Source organism: Saimiri boliviensis, chromosome 4, assembly GCF_048565385.1.
Source record: "Saimiri boliviensis isolate mSaiBol1 chromosome 4, mSaiBol1.pri, whole genome shotgun sequence".
Classification (NCBI taxonomy): Eukaryota; Metazoa; Chordata; class Mammalia; order Primates; family Cebidae; genus Saimiri; species Saimiri boliviensis.
Genome location: NC_133452.1, coordinates 69,801,174 through 69,821,958, shown reverse-complemented (window position 1 = coordinate 69,821,958; position 20,785 = coordinate 69,801,174). Strand labels below are relative to the sequence as shown.

Here is a 20,785-nt window from a genome sequence, read left to right as displayed (position 1 = left end):
GACTACAGACACCTGCCACCACGCCTGGCTAATTTTTGTATTTTCAGTAGAGCGGGGTTTTACCATATTGGCTAGGCTGTTCTCAAACTCCTGACCTCGTGATTCACTTGCCTTGGCCTCCCAAAGTGCTAGGATTACAGGTATGAGCCATTGCGCTGGGCCAATGTCAAATTTTTCAATAGCAACATCAATGTAAAAGAGACAGTGATTTTTTTCAAAGATGGGATTACAGGCACACGCCACTACCACCCAGCTAATTTTTGTATTTTTTAAAGAGATGGGATTTCACCATGTTGGCCAGGCTGGTCTCAAACTCCTGACCTCGATGAGCCAACGGCCACGGCCTCGGCCTCCCAAAGTGCTGGGATTATAGCCATGAGCCACTGTGACTGGCCTAATATTTTTAAAGTGTAGAAGGAAAAGAACTTTGAACGTAAACTCATCAAGTATGAGAGTATAATAACAATATTCTTAGGCATGCAAAGCCACTTAAGGTTTGCCAGGTAAAAGCTCACTCTAAAAATATTCATCAGGAAAGTTCTCAGATAAAAAGATAAACAAATCTTGTGACATGGGAAACAAGGCCAGTTGAATAACATAGTAAACGCTGTTGTCTAAAAAGGATAAAAAAAAAACAAGGAAAATAATTGCTAAAATTCCTTTTTCTTTTTTTTAATGGAGGCTGGCTCTGTCACCCAGGCTGGAATGCAATGTTGTGATCTTGTTTCACTGCAACCTCTGCCTCCAGGTGCAAGCAATTATCCTGCTTCAGCATCCCAAGTAGCTGGGATTACAAGTGCACACTAACATGCCTGGCTAACTTTTGTATTTTTCATAAAGATGGGGTTTCGCCATGTGGGCCAAGCTGGTCTCGAACTCCTGATCTCAAGAGATCCACCTGCCTCAGCCTCCCAAATTGCTGGGATTACAGGAGTGAGCCACCATGTTCAGCCGAAAAATTCCAGAATTAAAATCTTAGACAACAGCAACACAATTGGGATGAGGGCTGGGAAGAAAGGGAGAGACCTGAGGTACATGTAAACTGCTAATGTGTTTGTATTATAACAGGATAAATACAGATTTTAATACATTCAACAAAGTAATAACCATAAACACAAATTTGGGTCCTAAGAGTAAATACAATAACAACAAAAAGATAACTTGTTTTAAATAATGGAAAAAACTGATCTATTAGAAGAAAATGAGAAAAAAATGGAAATGAAGTATACTAAGGGGGAAAATATTAAATATTAGAAATAAGCTCTAATAAAACAATTATTCCAATAAGTGTAAATGGATTAAAGTCACCAATTAAAAGACTCTACAATTAGATATGTGAGAAACAAATACAAAGAGAGAGGGAGAGAGAGAGGATGAAGCAAATATCCTAAGCAAATATGAGCCAAAAGAAGGCTGGAGAATCTATCTCAGTATCTGATAACACAAAATTCAAGTTTTTTTTTAAATCAAAAGAGACATCGATGGATGATACATACAAGAAAAATAAACAAGAGTAAAAGATGTGGTCTTTTATATGTACCTAACATTGTAACGATATAAACAATGTATTTATAAGTAAAACATATAAATACTCTTGAATCAACAAATACATTTGACTCTTTTAACATATGCCTTTCAGAAGCTGCAAGTAAAAGATGTGGTCTTTTATATGTACCTAACAATGTTACAATATGTACCTAACATTGTAACGATATAAACAATGTATTTATAAGTGCAACATATAAATACTCTTGAATCAACAAATACATTTGACTCTTTTAACATATGCCTTTCAGAAGCTGCTAGAACTGGCAGACAAAAAAATAAGCAGAACTATAAAGGTCTAAATAATACACTAAACATGTCTAAGCAAGAAGATATATAGAGAGCTCTATACCCAAATAGAGAATATGTCATTATTTTCAACATTTTTTAAAAGGAACTGCAAACCAGGCTAAGGCTTCAGTAAATTCCAAGGAATCAATATCACAGAGATGATCTTCTCTGACCACAAAATTTTAAATGATAACAAAAATCAACACTTAAAATAATTCCAAATGGCTAGAACTTGGTTAAAAATAAAAACATAAGTGATCTTTAAAAAAATACATAGAATTGGATGACTGTGAAAACAAAAGCGTGTCAACTTTGGGAAACATAGCTCGAGCATTACTCTGAGAGAAATATATACCTTTAAGTACATTCCTCTTCCTTATTTACTGCTAAAAGGAACAAGTGTTTCCGTGAAAGTCACACAAACAGAACATGGAGTGCTGTGGGAAAGCGCTCACTACATATACAAATATCTACCTCATGGCCTACTGGGCCTTCTGCCCCCAAGATTCATTAGGGACAAAATAAGACGCTATCAATAAATTAAAACCTAAAAGAAAAAAACACATCAGGTAGTGGCACACCCATCTTTGTCAAGGACCAGTAGGCCTTGACAAACTATTAGCCAAAGCATACTTTTTTGTTGTTTTTTTGTTTTTTGAGATGGAGTCTTGCTCTGTCACCCAGACTGGAGGGCAGTGGCGTAATCTCAGTTCACTGTAACCTCTGCTTCCCAGGTTCAAGTGATTCTCCTGCCTCAGCCTCCCAAGTAGATGGGATTATAGACATGCGCCACTCCACCCGGTTAATTTTTGTATTTTTAGTAGAGACAGGTTTTTACCATGTTGGCCAGGCTGGTCTCGAACTCCCGACCTCAGGTGATCCTACCACCTCAGCCTCCCAAAGTGCTGGCATTACAGACATAAGCCACCATGCCTGGCCCAAAAAATACTCCGTTAAAGAAAAATTTCAAGGCACTGAATCTCTCAATAGTTTATACCTTTTTGATCCATCATTAAATTGGGTATAAAAAATCAACAGACCCTGAAATCAAGTAATTTATCTCCCTCTTACTAAGGACTGGGCACTGCTAGTTTCAGCTCCCATTCCCTCTGGCATACACTGTGTGAGATGAAATACTCCCCCTCTTTAATTAAACATTCATCCTCTGATACTGATGTCATAAGAAGAAAACATATTTGCAAACAAGTACCTGATACGGTAAGTCAGCCATCCTTAAATAAGTTTCCATCTTTAAACAGAAAGGAGATAAACTGGGAACACCATTATTAGGTCTTGCAAACTGATGCAAAATAATAGCATCTTTAGAGTCAATCTCTTGCTGTTTCCTGTCAAAACCAAAACAGAAATAAAGAACAATTCACATGTTATCCACATTCAGTTCCCTTACTTCTTAAGAGGACCCTGAGGGGCTGTAGCTCCTCAATGAACAAGCAGATCTGTCTGGCACAGGGGCTTACCTCACCCAGCACCCAGTTTGCCACAGGGGCTTGCCTCACCCAGCACTCATGGAAGCTTAGTCAAAACACAAGAGAACCTTACGAACTCCAATATTACCATGACCCTAGTGGCTCAGCAAAGTAACTACATAACAACCTCCTTCTGTTACCGGTGGCCTCTGGGCAAAAAGAACATTTTCTGGTATTGGTCCACCTCTTCTCCAGCTGGCTGTGTTTACTGCCAGGGACAGGCTGGATGCATAAAAATGATATTCTGTGCTTACTGTGTGTCACACATTGTTCTGAGGGTCTCATGGGCCTTACCACCTTTAATCTTCATAATAACCTTATGAAGTAGGTATTACTGTTATCCACGTTTTATAGATGAGGAAATTAAGACACAGAGCATTAACTTGCCCAAAGTCACATTGCTAGTAAATGGGAGAATGGGTACTGAACCAAGAAGTCAGAGCCCATCTTTTTGGCCATTAGACTATACCATGAAACAGTCTTCATCCATAAGACCCAAGAATAACAGTGCAGATTTGCTCTGCTATGAGCCAAGTCTGTAGGGAATCTGAGACTGAATATTCTGGTCCTTCTTCCCAACTGTCCACACCCTCACCTAACCCTTCTTTCACCTGTAATGCCATGGAACCTGCCTTCTGGATGCTCTCTCTCTAGCTCTGTCTTCCTTATTTTCTGCCTTTCCGGCATCCCCACTTTTACTACACAGCATGTATTTTAGTACCCCTGCTTTTCCCTTTTCTTCTGTCTCAGCCACACATCCATCTTTTCCTTTGGCTACTCTTTTGAGTGAGGAGGACTTCCCTGCATACAATCTTTCAATAACCACTACATAGTGGAATGAATGCTGGAGTCCAAGTCTGGACACCTGGGGTCAAATCCAAGTCCTGCTTCCTATTGGCCACATAGCCTAGATCTCTCCACCATCTTCACCTGGAGAGTGAGGACAGTGCCAATTCTGTACGGATGATCATGAGGATTTCATAAGGTAATACTGTAAATATTTAGTTAACTATCAAGCATTAAGTAATAGTGGAATTTATGCTCATCCAAAGAGACACAGTCTCATCCCTGCGAACTACAAAATCTCCTCATTCCTCACAGCCCCACTCATACACCACTCCTCAGGACCCTTTTGCAATTTCCATCTTCATTCAACCCAGCTAATTCCCAGTCAGATGAACTCCACTCTTCCTTCCCCTTGGCCCCACTTCTGGTTCCCTCGCATTGTTCCCAGTACAACACCACACACCCTTCTTTCTACCCAAGCAAGAACAAGCTCTTTATATCTTCATCACATGGATGCCCACTTCCTGCAGATCCCCATTCAGTAAAACAAACTCTCTTGAAAAGTTTACCACCCAAGGGCCCACTCAACTTCAGGGTTCAGAATGACTCATTTTGAAAATATCTGTCAAGTCAAAAAAAATAAAAATACTTGCTGCTTTCTCACAATATTCATTGTAAAAGAAAGATTTTCATTTAGATGGAATGTTTGGGAAGTAAGATATTAATATCAAGAACTCATTTACTCATTTAGACAATATTCCAAGACAGCACAAACTATAGACATGACAATTAATTGATTTTTGTTCAAATAATTCCCATCACAAAGTGGTATTTTCATGTAAATTAACCAGGCAAAAATTTCAGAACTGACAGGAGAGGAGACAAACATAAAATCCTGCTCCATCAGCCAGAACGATCTAATTCTAATTGTAATTTGGTCCATGTTATAGTAAGAATGGATGCTAATTTTCTACCAAGCATAGGCCAATGACTTTATATATTATATATGGTAACTTATTTAATTCTGCCAGTGACACCTTAGAATGGGTATTGTTACAGTTTAAATTTGGGTTATCATATTATACTATTTTATAGTAGATAAGAAAACTGAAGCTCAAAGACATTAAATAACTTGCCTAAGGAACATCAATTTAAGACTGACTCTGAAGTAACTCCATGCTCCTAAGCACTTCAAGGTCACCAAAATGGGCAATCCCTTGGTTAATTGTATTAAAACTGCCAGTTTGACTCAGGCCACTGAAGCCTGGAACTTTCTGATAAAAGTCACAGCTAACGATGGCTAACTTTTATTGACTTTTCACCTTGACAAACTCTGTTCTAAGCATTTCACATGTGTAACTCATTTCATCAATTGTATGAGAAAAGCTACCATTTTACAGATGAGAAAACTGAGTCATCAAGAGCTTACTGTCATATCCAAGGTTACATGGCTGGTTAGAGTCTGAATTTGAACCCAGACAGTCTGGCTCCAGAGCCTTCCCTTCAACATGTGAGAAACTCCTCTCTAATTTAGGATCAGAGGATTGGGTGGTTTGTTTCCTATACAGCTATATTTTATAAAGTGACCTTATCATAGGTTTGTACAAGAGGACACCCATAGAGCATTAACTAGCTAGTTTACTACTATTCCCAGGGCTAACGATATCACAGATGACTATGTCTCTGTAAACAGCTGATGATTTGTTAGTTTGCACAGATCAGATGTTGATTCACCAACTAAATCTTCTAGAATAGGCTGAGCCCATGTGCCAAAAGTGCAAATAAGCACTGGTAATGAAGTTATTACTTAGTCATTCAAACAAAAATTTCCAAATGCCTGATTGAATTTAAGATAGCTGCCAAGCTAGCTCCAGTCAGGGAAAACAAAACAGTGGGTTGGGATAATATTTATTTAAAAATATGGTGCTTAAAAAAACATGGATAAAACCTACTTTGGTTATATTCATTAATTAAACTTCCTAAATAATTCTCACCTGTCAGCTTTACTTTTCCACTCTAGAGACGTAATCATAGATTAAGGTTATGTCTATGCAGCAGAAAATCCAAGTAGGCTGGGGAAGAGTTTGCAATTGCCAGTAAACTCAGACAGGGAAGTCATTGTAAGGCGTATTTTCCATCTCACATATTTCAGATTTTGTTTTGTTTTCTGCCTAAATTATAGACTACTGAAACCTAGATGTCACCTTAAGTGGAGGTATCTATCATGTAATCTCTAAAGCCTTGGTCTTTGACCTTCCTGCCTGTCTTTTTCCCTTTGCCCCCCCTCCCCCCCTCCCCCCCGTTCCTCTTCCCCTAAAGTCTGCAAGAAAGGTACCTGCTACAGGCCTGTCTTCCCTGAGTAATGCTTCAGTTCCCATATTTCTCTCCCTCTTCCCCCTAAAAAAGAGATTTCAAAGTAGGAACTGTCTAAGAGGCAGTGGTTAAAAGAATGCAGGCTCTGATTTGAATCTAGACCCTGCGACTCTTACTGTGTGATCTTGGGCAAGTTGCTTAACCTCCCTCAGCTGCAATTTCCTTATCTAGGAAATGGATGTCAAGCTTCAAACAACAGTTGTGAGGAATAAATGCAGTCATACATGCAAGGCCCATATATGCAGAGTCCCTACTAAGTGTTCAGAAATGGTAAGCCCTTTTTTATTGTTTGCATTATTTCAGAGTTTTCTAATTCAACTCAAACATTTGTCCTGAAACATAAGTGACCAAGCATGGTGGCTCACACCTGTAAACCCAACACTTTGGGAGGCCAGGGAAGGAGGATCACTTGAGGTCAGGAGTTTGAAACCAGCCTGGGCAACATAGTGAGACCCTATCTCCACAAAAAAGTTAAAACAAAATTAGCCAGGTGCAACGGTTCATGCCTGTAATCCCAGCAACTCAGGAGACTTAGGCCAGAGGATTGCTTGAGCCCAGGAGTTCAAGGCTGCAGTGCCACTATAGGGACATTGCTCTGCAGCCTGAGTGATAGAGTGAGACTCTACTAAAAAAAAGGAAAAAAAAAAAAAAAAGCAAACATGAATCAACCTAGGATTTAACTCTTTAATCCAAATAAGCATCCAATGCTGAGGTTTATAGTCCCCTACATGACTTAGGAGCTATCTGGGGGCAGAGAGCTCTCCAGTCTCCAGTAACCACACCTTCCAGGGCATGGCTTACTCCCAAGCTGAGTTCCATACTGTTTCTGCAAGGTCATTTAAGCTGTTTTAAACTTGGTCCTGTGAAGCCTTCACTCCCTCCACTGCTGAGAAGCCTCGTGGTTTGGGATCTCCTCAAAGGCTTTAGACTAGAATACAACCGAGAAACAACTAGGTTACCATTAAAATTACTGCCCAAATGTTTTAGTTCTTCAGATAGCTTGAAATCTAACTTGAAATACAGTTCTAAAACTAGCATAATTGTCAAATAATCTAGAGAGATAATTTTCTTTAAATTGTTTTATTTGGTTCAGCTAGATTCAAGGCACTGTATTAAGTGAGAGAACTAAATGTGCAACAAGCTTAAAATAAACTTCCTCAAATATGGCTAAATAACATGAAAACCAATGTATTTCCCCAAACCTGAAGATTTCCCACCCTCTTAGAGATGGGAACTATTCAAAACACGTATTAGGCAAAAGACTTACATTAGGCTATCACAATAATCTCCTGGGATCTCTGCAGGCTAATACAGGTCACCTATCACTGTCTTTGTTTATAACCTATTGTGTAGGATTCCTCCACTGGAAAAAGGCAGTGTGGACACATTTCTCTCACTTTAGAAAATACTGGCAAAGGGACATTCTGAGCTATTGAAAACTGGGCTTCTGGTAATCTTCCAGTGACTGAGGGCTCAAATGCACGGAAATTTTAACCATTAATTGATGTATCAATTAGCCAAACGACAGTCTCAGTGCCGTGTGGTATTACTCTACCCAAACAAAAATCTCATGCCGGATGGATGTACCATCAGCAGGGGCCTCCATTTTCTGGTATTCCCAACTCAATCTTGTAAACATTCTGCGGCAGCGGATGCACCTGTTTACGGCACTGGGCGACTCCGTGCTATGCCCAACACGCCCATGTGCTAGCTGTCCTACTGCTCACACAACAATGACATCTAAGCCTGAGGATGGTGCTTGGTTTTCAATACCAGATAAGCAGAGAACCAGGTTAAGGCTGCATCAAAACTGCACACCACTACACTCTTGGTCATGCATCTTTAATAGGGACCCGCAGGTTCCTGGAGCTTTTGCAATTTTTCTCCCTTTTGATGTTGACATTTAGGGAAGGATGATGAAGAACTAATCTTTTAGATAAAAGATGAGGTTAGCAGTTAATATTCCAGCATTATCACTTATAAACAAATAAGGCATTTCGTAAGAGTGTAACCTATTTCTGCAGGGCCCAATTTCTATTGTTGCAAACACACTGCACTAAGATCCTCCTAAGGGCATTTCTTAACAGATAACGACAAGTGACCCAGAGCATTTCGGGAGACAAATGTTTTTTCCCTCCCAGCACCGGTTTAATTCTCCTTTCGACTGCAAACTGCCCCTCACGGCCAGGTGACCACCGAATGCCTTTAGGGAAAGGTAACTGCAGGACGCTTGAGCACCTGGGCAGCGTGACCCAGAGGCTGGCACGGACCCCCTCTCGCCAGCCCTGCCCTAACCAGGTGCCCCTCTCGGCGCCCCTGTGCGGGGCCCTCTCTCCGGCTCACCTAATGACCAGGAGTTCGTGGAGCAGATACGCAGCTGCGGCCAGCAAAGCTCCCCCAGTCAAGTAAAGGGTTTTCTTCCACCAGGGATCGGAGCCCAGCCCTGCCATGATCCCACCGTAATCCTGCAAAGGGAAAGCGATGATGTCCCCATAAAAGGAGAAGGGCTCCTCGGACCCGGCCCACCAGCCGAAGAAGGAGACGCTCTGGTTCCAGCTCAGATCCACCACGCACGGCCTGGACGAGGCAAAGCCAACCCCCCAGTGCATGCTGCGCGGCTGGCTCCGGGCGCCCCTCCCAGGGCCCGCGCCGCCCGCATGGGAAGGGGCCGGCGCGGCCCGGCGCGGGCTCAGAGGCGCGCGGAGGGCGCGGGCGGCAGCGACTGAGGAGGCGGCCGCACAGTAGGAGGAGGAGGAGGAGGAAGGACGCCGGCCGCGGACGGCGGGCCTGGCCGGCGGGGCCCCAGGGCCCTGGGCCGCAGCGGCGGCCGCCGGCTCACCCCGCAGCGGCCTCTCCGCCCCGCTCTTTGTGTCGGCGCCTGGAGAAGGCCGCGTGATGTCATTGCTCCCCGGGGCAGGGAAACAGAGGCGGGATAAAGTCACCTACCCCGCGCCCTGCCCCCGCCCCGCATCTCCGCGGTCCGGCAGCCTCCGCCGGAGCCGGAGCTGCAGGACTGTGGCGCGCCGAGCGGGCTCCGCGCCTCCAGGTGGCACGCCCAAAAACCGCTGGCCGCGCGCGGGCAAGGGCAGCGGAGGTGCCTGGAAACGCGGCTCCACCGCGAGAAAGCCGCAGTCGGGGCCCGGATCCCGGTCCTCCCCCACCCCGGCCCGCCCTCCGCCTGCGCTCCAGCCCCTCCCGCGGGCCCCGGAGCGGGGAGCGCACAGGACTCACCTGGGGCGCGGAGCTGCGGGCCGGAGACGCCACCCGGCGGGGGCTGGGAGCGTGGGCCGGGATTAAAGTCGGGAATCAGATTGTTCTGGCCATCAGAAAAGCGCTGTGTATTTGCATAATTTATAAAAACACTCTTATTACGTTACACAGTTACCTCGGGCTTGGCCAGGTGTTCGCAGAGACGAGATGTCTGGTTTTACAAATAACAGCAAAATTCTCTACCTAGAGAGATTTCTTTGACAAACCCAGTTCAAGCCTTTTCTCCTTGAACTCACTATCAGGGAACTCGCTGATATAAGGTTTTGCGGGGGAGGGGGGAGGATGCCTCTTTTGGTTAAGAAAATCTAACAACTGTGTGTGTGTTCAGTGTATTTTTTTCCTTTAACTTCATTTATTAAAGTTCATAAGTGCAAAGAATAGAAGCATATAATATATGCACAGATTTTAGCAAGAGCGTGGATAGTTTTAAATTGTTTGGAAGAACTGAAAAAAGAATCGGGCCATGGAGGTGCATCACTCTTAAGGTGGAAGGATGGATAAAGGAAACCTCCGGGCTTTTGCCTGAAGAGCAGCGATTGAGGCGAAAAAGGACTCCCTCTTTTTTTTCTTCTCCTACCACACCAGCTCCTTAGAACAGGCCATAAGTGTGGTCGTATTGTTAATAAATAATAAATACGGACATGTTGCCTCAACGAGACGGGGGACGGGGGAGGGGCTATTGAGCTGATGCCTAGGCGCCCCAAGTATTCCTGGGAACATGGGACCTACCAGGAAGAAGAAATGTGTGTGGTTGGAAGTGAAGCTCCCATGCGTAGGTTACAAGCAGTGAAACCCAGCAGCCTCCTGGGGTGACTGAGGTGGTCAGCAGACGGTCTTCCAAGGAGAGAGGCCAGAAGGCTACCTGGCCTTGTCTGTAAGAAGCAAAGTAGTTAAGTTCAGGACCAGAGCTGCAGTACTCTGGAAGAGAGAACAAGCAGAGCTGGCGCCAGGGATTCTCCATGCTCAGTCTGTGCCCTTCCCACAGGGCACTCAGCCTTTGCTCTTAGTAACCACTGAGCCAATATTTGAAGAATATAAGTTTGATATTTGGAATCACATTATTTGCGTATCTAGGTCTAGGCATGGGCCTAAATTACCTTGAGTGGAAGAATATGGAAGGCAAAAAGGAGAGTCGATCCTGACAAATCTTATGTCCCAAAACAAGTTAGAAACCAGAGGAAGTGTAACATTTTTATCCCAGAAAGCCACTGACTACAATTCACTCTCACTCATCGTGACCTGCCCTACGCACTCACGCAGGCCAGGGGCCCACTGCTGCTTCCTGGTAGTATCAGACAACTGTTGAGCTTCATCCTGTCTCTAGTTCAAACATGGTTTAGGTGTTTAGACGCACACTGCAGTAAACGTCTTTAAGAAGCAGATGTGGGCCAGGCGCGTGGCTCACGCCTGTAATCCCAACACTTTGGAAGGTCGAGGCGGGCAGATCACGAGGTCAAGAGATCGTGACCATCCTGGCCAACATGGTGAAACCCCGTCTCTACTAAAAAATACAAAAATTAGCTGGGCATGGTGGTGCGTGCCTGTAATCCCAGCTACTTGGGAGGCTGAGGCAGGAGCATTCCTTGAACCTGGGAGGCGGAGGTTGCAGTGAGCCAAGCTGGCGCCACTGCACTCCAGCCTAGCGCCTGGCGACAGAGCGAGACTCTGTCTCAAAAAAAAAAAAAAAAAAAAAGCAGCAGCAGCAGCAGATGTGGGCTGAGCACAGCGGCTCATGGCTATAATCTCAGCACTTTGGGAGGCTGAGGCGGGTGGATCACCTGAGATCAGGAGTTCGAGACCAGCTTGGCCAACAGCTCTACTACATCTCAAACTCCGTCTCTACAAAAAAAAAAAAAAAAAAAAAAAAAAAAAATAGCTGGGCACAGGGGCAGGCGCCTGTAATTCCAGCTACTTAGACAGCTAAGACAGGAGAATCGTCTGAACCCAGAAGGCGGAGGTTGCAGTGAGCAGAGAGTGTGCCATTGCACTCCAGCCTGGGCAACACGAGCAGGACACTGTCTTAAAACAAAAATAAAATAAAATAAAAGGAAGAAGAAGATGATGATGATGATGGTATAGGTAAAATAAAATCCCACAAGAGAAACTAAAATGTCTTCTTAATCTGATGCAGATTAACTTTAACTTTTAGATCCATGGCATAGAAGAGACGAAAATGATTATTGCTAGGGCTGTATATGATGAAAGGAGGAAGAATAGACTAAGGAGTCAACAAATCTAGGAGCTGGACAAATGTTTGGTATCAGAAAGTCAGAACAGGCCGAGCATGGTGTGTTGGCTCACGCCTTTAATCCCAGCACTTTGGGAGGCCGAGGTGGGCAGATCACATGAGGTCAGGAGTTTGAGACCAGCATAGCCAACATGGTGAAACCCTGCCTCGACTAAAAAGATACAAAAATCAGCTGGGAGTGGTGGCAGGCCCCTATGACCCCATCTACTCTGGAGTCTGAGGCAGGAGAATCACTTGAACCTGGGAGGTGGAGGTTGCCGTAAGCTGAGATCATGCCATTGCACTCCAGCCTGGGTAACAGAGCAAGACTCTATCTCAAAAAAAAAAAAAAAGAAGAAGAAGAAGAAGAAGAAGGTCAGAACAAACCTTTGGGGAGCAAGGAAAGCAGCTCCAGCTGTGAAGGCACCGACTGATGCAGGCCTCAGCCAACTCTTCATCCAAGGTCAGACTGAGTACCAGAAGGAAAAACTGTTCCACAAAGGGGTGTAAGCCAGCTGCAGAAAGTAGCTCAGGGGCCAAAAGACTCAACCCCAGAGGAGTGATTGCAGTGGGATGAACTCAGCAGATGGGAACTGAACACAGCTGGGTTAACAAGAGGAGCTAAAGAGGCTGACTCTTCAAAGAATGGATCCTCAGAATCCCTTGTGTAGAGTCCCGTCCCAGATTAAAGCCACGGTAGCTACGCGGGACCCCCACCCTGAGGTTGAAGGTGCAGGAGCCGAGCATGTCTGCACCGCAGCTCTCCTCCTCAGGCTCCTATAGTGAGAAAATATGAAGACTCTGGCCACTAAGCTGGGCATCTCTACTTCGCCCCTTCTACCACCACCACCACTAATTCTGATGACTTTTTTTTTTTTTTTTTTTTTTTTTTTTTTTTTTTTTTTTTTTTTTGAGACAGAGTTTCACTTTGTTGCCCATGCTGGAGTGCAGTGGCATGATCTCGGCTCACTGAAAACTCTGCCTCCTGGGTTCAAACAATTCTCCTGCCTCAGCCTCCCGAGTAGCTGGGACTACAGGCACATGCCAACATGCCTGGCTAATTTTTTGTATTTTTAGTAGAGATGGGGTTTCACCATGTTAGCTAGGGTGGTCTTGATCTCCTGACCTTGTGATCCCCCCGTCTCAGCCTCCCAAAGTGCTGGTATTACAGGCATCAGCCACTGTGCCCAGCGCATTAATTTTGACAGCTTTGATGCTGTACGCATGGACATTAGCTCCAAGCTAGAAGCAACTTATTTTTTTTTTCAAGGACTTTTTCTTAACTAACTTTAATTGAGGTGTTATAAGACAAGAAAAAAGAAGGAACTAATATTGATTGAACACCTATTTGTGTTGTATAGCTATTTTTTTCAAGTAACAACTTACATTAGATAAGTATTGTCATTTCAATTTTACAACTGAATGAAACTAAGGCTCAGAGGGGGCAATTAACAAGTTCAATTCTCAGAGCGAGGTGATGCTGGATCCAAGCATGTCTCATACCAGCCGCCCTTGGGCGCTCCACCACCTACATCAGGGATGTCCAATGTTTTGGCTTCCGTGGGCCACGCTGGAGGAATTGTCTTGGACCACACCTAAAATACATTAAGGACAGCTGATGAGCTTTAAAAATAAATCGCAAAAAAAAAAAAAAAAAATCTCATAGTGTTTTAAGAAAGTTTACAAATTTGTGTTAGGCCACATTCAAATCCTGGGCTGCCAGTTTGGATGAGGTTTTGACCTACATGGTCTCTCACACCAAGAACAGTGTGTGTACTGGAGCGCTGTCCATGGTATTCCTGCTTTACACTATCAGTGTAGGGCTCAGTTTTGAACTGTCTCAACTGAATAACTACAAAGTGTCAAATGCCTGCCAGTTATACTGTCACCTTCTGAAAAAGGTAGCTTCAGATATTTTCTTATGCAGATATTGGCATGTCCTATGTCACGAGGGTCTACAGCCTTGCCAAGACAATTGGGTAAAGACAACTAAATCAGTGTTTCCCAAACCTTAAAGTACATGTGTCACCTGGGGCTCTGTCATGATAATCAAACAAGAGACAATTAGATCACAGGCAATTGAGAAGGTGGGTTGTGAGAAACGTTTAGGACACTTTGAGTGTGGGCTTCTCAAATATTCCTGTGTATATGAGGTTATTTATTAAAATGCAAAATCTGACTCAGTAGTTCTGGGGTGGGGCCTCAGAGTCTGCATTTCTAACAAGCTTCCAGGTGATACCAGACCACAGTTTGTGTAGCAGTTGTCTATACCACTGGCTTGTGAAGAGTATCAAGAACTCTGCCCACCAGGTGCACCCCGGGTTGGATGGTTTCTAATCAACCCAATCAAGTCACCACCTTTTATTAGTTTGGACATCATACATTGCAGATAGGAGTTGGGGCAGTACTTGAATGAGAAATAGGAAGAAAATATATCAAGACTCTAGAAGAACAATTAGGAACAGAGAGTAATGCATATTCCTTCTGAGAGACTGACCTGATGCCCAAGTGCTGGGAGCTGAGGGAGGAAGTCATAGGGCAAGAGAGATACAAGGGGAGGGGATAGGAGAGAGGAGAGAAAGAGGATAGGCAACTCATCGTGTCTTTGTTTCACTACCTGGGTGATTAATAATATCGTGGAACATTTTTCAGGCACCAATACGAATAGCATAAATAAATGAACAAAATAATCTACATATTCAATTTATCATAAAAATCTTTTACCAGAATATTATACTTGATGTTTTAAAATAGAGCTTGAGAGATTTAAAGCCTTGCTCCTATGGTAATAAATGGATATGATGTGGCACCATTGCTGGTTTTTACATAGTAACATTTACTATGCTAGTGTATTAAAATATCTCTGTTATTCAAATATAGAAAATTTAATTGATAATATTTATCTGAATTTTGTCATAAAGCTTCTGCTTTCTTGGCTTGATTTGTGGAGAGGACATCTCATACCAAACCACCCACCTGACACAGATTTTTTTTTTTGAGATGAAGTCTGGCTCTGTTGCCCAGGCTGTAGTGTAGTGGCATGGTTTCAGATCACTACAACCTCCATCCCGGATTCAAGCAATTCTCCTGCCTCAGCCTCCTGAGTAGCTGGGATTACAGGAGCCCACCACCACACTCAGCTAATTTTTGTATTTTAGTAGAGATGGCGGTTCACTGTATTGGTCAGGCTGGTCTCAAACTCCTGACCTCATGATCTGCCCGCCTCAGCCTCCCAAAGTGCTGGGATTATAAGGGCGAGTCACTGCGCCTGGCCCATAGGAGAATTATGAATCCTAACCAACATTATAGCTATAAGCCAGTTTCTCACCATAAGATGACTTTGTCTATATACTTTCTGATAGACTGGACTTGAGCATTTTATAAACTATTATGCAATTCTTAGAAAGCATGTCCTGCAAGATTAACTTGATGCTGAGAAAAGATATGCAAATAATAACCAGGCTCAGATGAGTGAGAGGCAATTGAGGAGGTAAATCATGAGACAAGTTTAGAACATTTTGAGTTTGGGCAGTGTGTTAGTTTGCCAGGGCAAAAGACAGAACCCTAAGAACACCATATTTAGAGAATGGGCAAAGAAAGAGGGGACTATCCAGGAAACTGAGAAGGAGCCAACACATGGGAGGGTGTCAGGGCCACTGAAGGGAACAGGGATTCTTAAGAAATTTAGGCTTAGAATCAATAGTGTCACATACTCCCAAAAAGTCAAGTAAAGTAAAGTTAGCCAGCAGGGCAAACGTTACTGACCTTGGTGGGTAAGCCCGTTCAAGTGCTGAGGAGGCAGAAAGTAGCTCAAAAAATGTTACTGTCAGTAGTGTTCAAAGTGTCTGTTTCCTCGTCTCACCCTTATCATACATGATATTCTTGAATGTTTTGGTCCTCCCTAATTTGAAAAAGCAGTGTCTCCTTGTAGTTTTGAATTTGTGCTTCTCTTATTATGTGTGAGGTTGAATGCATTTTTTGGAAAGATTCATTTCTATCTTTTTGTGAACTGTACATTTGTTTTCTCTTAAGAGTGAGGTCTCGCCGGGCGCGGTGGCTCAAGCCTGTAATCCCAGCACTTTGGGAGGCTGAGGCGGGTGGATCACGAGGTCGAGAGATCGAGACCATCCTGGTCAACATGGTGAAACCCCGTCTCTACTAAAAATACAAAAAACTAGCTGGGCGTGGTGGCGCGTGCCTGTAATCCCAGCTACTTAGGAGGCTGAGGCAGGAGAATTGCCTGAGCCCAGGAGGCGGAGGTTGCGGTGAGCCGAGATCGCGCCATTGCACTCCAGCCTGGGTAACAAGAGCGAAACTCCGTCTCAAAAAAAAAAAAAAAAAAAAAAAAGAGTGAGGTCTCACTATGTTGCCCAGGCTAGACTCGAATGCCTGGGCTCAAGTGATCCCTCCACCTCAGCCTCCTGAGTAGCTGAAACTATAAGTGCGCACCTGGTCCTGAACTATGCATTTTTCACTTGGCTTTATTTATTTATTTATTTATTTATTTATTTATTTATATTCATATGAGATCTTAATAGAGAAAAATAACTCTTGGTCTATAAATCAGAGTGATGCAAATATTTTCCCCAGTTTATCTTTCCTTTTTTTTCTTTTCTTTTATTTATTTATTTATTGTTTTTGAGACAAAACAGCTCTGTCACCCAGACTAGAATACAGTGGCATCATTATGGCTCACTGCAGCCTCTACCTCCAGGGCTCAAGCGATCCTCCCACCTCAGCCACCACAAGTAGCTGGGACTATAGGCGGGCACCACCACACCAACCTAATTTTTTGTGTGTTTTTTTGTGGAGATGGAGTCTCACCATGTTGTTTCCCAGGCTGGTCTCGAACTCCCGGGCTCAAGCATTTTGCCTGCCTCAGCCCCTCAAAGTGCTGGGATTACAGGCATGAGCCACTGCCCGGTCTCTTTCAATTTTTTCTTCTATGGTTTCTTGATTTTCTATCATAGTTTTAGAGTGGTCTTATCCTCTGAAAGGGATGCTCAAATCTATTATTTCAATGCTCTGGGGTGACCTCAAGTGCTGGGGTGTATTAAAGAAAAAATTATTCTGATACTTTAGTTAAAGACAGTAAGGAAAACTATTAAAAATGTAAAAAAAAAAAAAAAAGTAATCCCTTATACAAGGGACTACTGCAATGAGGCTTTGCAATAGGGGAGAAAGATTGAGCTTAATTCCAAATACAACAAGGAAAGGTGAGAATTTACAGCCAAGTGGCAGAGAGAAGGGGGAAGACGTCAGGAGATGGAAATTACTATGAGAAGACATCAAGGCTAGGAGGCTAAACTGGCCCAACCAGATTCCTGATGAAGACAGGCCTGGGTGATCAGATGCCACCTGGGAGATGAGAAATTTGATCAGATACTGAAAGTGATCAAATATCAAGGATGGGGGAATCTGGCTAAACTGACTTAGCAGCATTCTCTCTAAAATTGAGCAATGCAAACATGGACACAGAAGTTCAAATGTTGAGGCTTAGTTAAGGAGAAGGCTTAGTGGAGCCTGATCAAAATTAGGTCAAGAGAGAGTCTTTGTCAGTTGTGACCAGGAAGGTAGAAGCCTCTACAGATAAGGATCTGTTGCTGCCAAGATAAGACACAAACCATCCACAAGGACAGAAGAGTTATTCAAGAATATGGGAAGACTTTGGGAGGGTAAAAAAAAAAAAAAAAAAAAAAAGATGCTGTGATTAAGGGGTGTGAACAGAAGTGGGAGTTTGGAACAAAGGAGGAGTAGAGGATGGGAGAGCTAGACCTGAAACTTAGAGAAGAATGAGCTTTTACCCAAAAGTAATGGCAGGCAGTGAGTGAAGAGGACATAAACCCCATCTCCAAACTCTCTGAGGTTCATGACCATGTGGAACTTCCTCCGGGTGAAAGCATGTCCTCATAGGAGAGCAGGCTTCGGTTGAGGTAGGAAGTAAAGGGCACTGCAAAGAGCACTTGAGAAGGCGGGGTAATTGGTACATCATGAAATGGGCCTTACAGAGGTTATAGCAGAAAAGTATAGAAGATCAGTGGGAGTTAGCCAAGAAAAATTTAAGAAATGCGGTGTTTACCTGTTGGGCAATGACCAGGGAAAGTAGAGATCCTTACCAGGCTATAGGAATGGCACAACTGTCTGGCCTCACAGCTCCCTGGAGTACCAGTGACCTGTGCTTGAACTGATTGTTCTCAGGAAAAGGTATCATCTAAGGGGCACAGAGACAAATACTAAGCCTGTTCTAAGGTCAACAAAGGAATGGAGTGCTTATTGGATATCAGGGAATTCTATATCCATTTGGTTCTGTCCCTCAATGAGAAACAAGGATTCAGACCTAGCTGAAGTGGGAACATCTCATGTCTATATTTACCTTGAAACTCTCTACTCCCCTTCTCAGCTCTGCCACCACATCATCTTTAGAACATATTTTTTTTCTTTGGGTCCAACTGGTGCCTTTTATCTCCTAGACAATGGTTCTTTGTATGTGCCACATCACTGTTTTGCTCAGATACAAGAGGTTTATTGATCTCACAATCCATTTTTTTAATTTACTTAATTTTCATGCAGTCAGTGACAGCTTTTTTGATACAGAAAAAGTTTGTATGTTATTTGCATCATTAGTAATTGTCAGGTAAGAATCTCCCTTCTAACAGAATTACATTGTATGTTAATTAACATTTTAAGTTAATCAAAATAATTATGTGTTGGCTATACTATCTTTATCTGGTCTTGTTTCCATCTTTATTTCTATACTGACATTTTCTTAGATGTTCCAACATCTTCTGTAGCCTATAATAATGTAAATATGTTAAATGGAATTGTGGGGGCCTCAGAAGTTCAGGTTTAAAAAATATTCCCAGTAAGCCTTATTTGAGCTTGTGCCTGGTTACTGAACAGTCTCTAAAACTTGATGCTTCTTAATGTTACATGTATTCCATGCCACTAGCAGCACAGAAGCCCTCTTGAGTGTCCCTAGGACACATCAAAGGTCTATTTCACATGGTGTCCAAAATATTGACTTTGTACTTGACTAAGATACTTTTGATGTATCATGTTTTAACTTGATGCCTTTCTTCAATTTATCACTAATAAAATAGTAAAACATTTAAGTACAATACAGAGATTAAGGATACAATTTTATGCAGGGTCTTTAAAGCATTTTTATTAAGTTGCAACTCGTAGTTCATAGTTGTTTTAATCATAGACGGGGAATGAAGCTTTAAGAGAACTGAGGCAAGAGCCCAGACTCTAGACTTGCTCATGTTCTGTCTGATTTCAATATTTTTGAAGATGCTACTTTGCATACGGACAACTCAAACATGTGATTATAATCCAGTTGTGCATGGTTATGCTACTGCTGTGACCATATGATGGCATGGACACTAGATACAAGTATAAAAGTGGTGAAGTGCGCAGGCTCAGGAATCAGACTGCCCTGCTTCAGATGCTGGCTCTGCCTTCCTAGCTGCGTGATGCTGAACACGTCAGTGTCACTCAGCATTTCTGCGAAATGAAGCTAACAATAGTTTCTACCTTGTGGGGCTGTTGTGAGGATTAAATGAGATCGCACATGCATAGCACTTAGCACAATATTCGGTACTTCATAAATCCAAAGGATTACAGGGAGTAACCAAAAGTAATCCTCAATTCTTTTTAAAAAGCAATGTAAGACAGAATTTGACAGTAATCAGTGTAGGCCTTCTTCTCTTGGCCAACTCAAAGTCACAGTTTCACTAACATCTTCTGCTAACTTTTGATTTTGAAAATTTTCAAATTAATAGAAAAGTTGAAGGAATAGTATCCTGTGTACCCTCACTTAGACTCAACAACTGTTAGTCTTTTATATTTACTTTCTCTGTGTTTCTGCAGAAGCAGGGACACATATACTCTCAGAAACTTACAGTTCTGAAAAGTACCTCATCTGTCTCTCTTTATCTGATATCATTTGCTCTTTATAATTTTCTAACAACATGGCCTGTTTTCGTATTTTTAGCCCTTTGAATGTAAGTTGCAGGTATTTTACTTTTCAGCGTGCAATTCCTTAGAACAAGGATATTTTCTTTTTTCTCTCTTTTTTTTTTTCTTTTGAGACAATCTCACCCTGTCGCCCAGGTTGGAGTGCAGTGGCACAGTCTAGGCTCACTGCAACCTCCACCTCCCTGGTTCAAGCAATTCCCTGGCATCAGCCTCCTGAGTAGCTGGTATTTCAGGCACATGCCACCACTCATGGCTAATTTTTTTTTTTTGTATTTTTAGTAGAGATGGGGTTTCACCATATTGGCCAGACTGGTCTCGAACTCCTGACCTCAGGCAATCCACCTGCCTAGGGCTCCCAAAGTCCTGGGATTATAGGCAAGAGCCACCGCGCCTGGCCAGGACATTTCCTTTCATAATGTAATATTATCACACACAAGGAATACATAATTCCATAATGCTAGCTCATGTCCAGTACATATTCAAACCATATTCAAATTTTTTGAATTGCCTCAAATGTATTTTCTAGTTGTTTGGTTGTTGTCCTTGCTCTTTCTGTCTAGAATCCAGCCTTGCATTGCATTGCTCACTTCTAACCTACATCCCAGTTTAGGCCTGTTAACTTATAGAATGCCTCACATTCTGGATTTCTCTGGCTTTCCCCTTATAGTTTCTTTTAACTTGTTACCCTTTGCCCTGTATTTCTAGAAACCGAAGCCTAGAAACATAGATTTTAATTTTTTTTTTAGCAAGGACACACCATAAATATCATGTATTCATATTGCATCATATTAGGAGGACATAATATAAGGCAATCCCATTATAAGTG

The 20,785-nt window shown here is 42.8% G+C and overlaps 1 protein-coding gene across 3 annotated transcripts in view; it reads right to left on the bottom strand.

Moving 5' to 3' along the window:
* FAXC (failed axon connections homolog, metaxin like GST domain containing) overlaps positions 1–9,823 on the bottom strand; it is a 78,214-nt gene extending 68,391 nt beyond the window's left edge. The window contains exons 1-3 of one of the 3 annotated variants that reach the window (XM_074397682.1): positions 9,714–9,823; positions 8,826–8,947; positions 3,047–3,182 (exon numbers count right to left, since the gene is read on the bottom strand). In XM_074397682.1, coding sequence (XP_074253783.1) covers positions 3,047–3,182; positions 8,826–8,932 — 243 coding nt within the window. In that variant the 5' untranslated portion in view covers positions 8,933–8,947; positions 9,714–9,823. The other 2 variants (XM_039467934.2, XM_003922915.3) reach the window with 2 other exon arrangements.
* Positions 9,824–20,785: the final 10,962 nt, after the last annotated feature.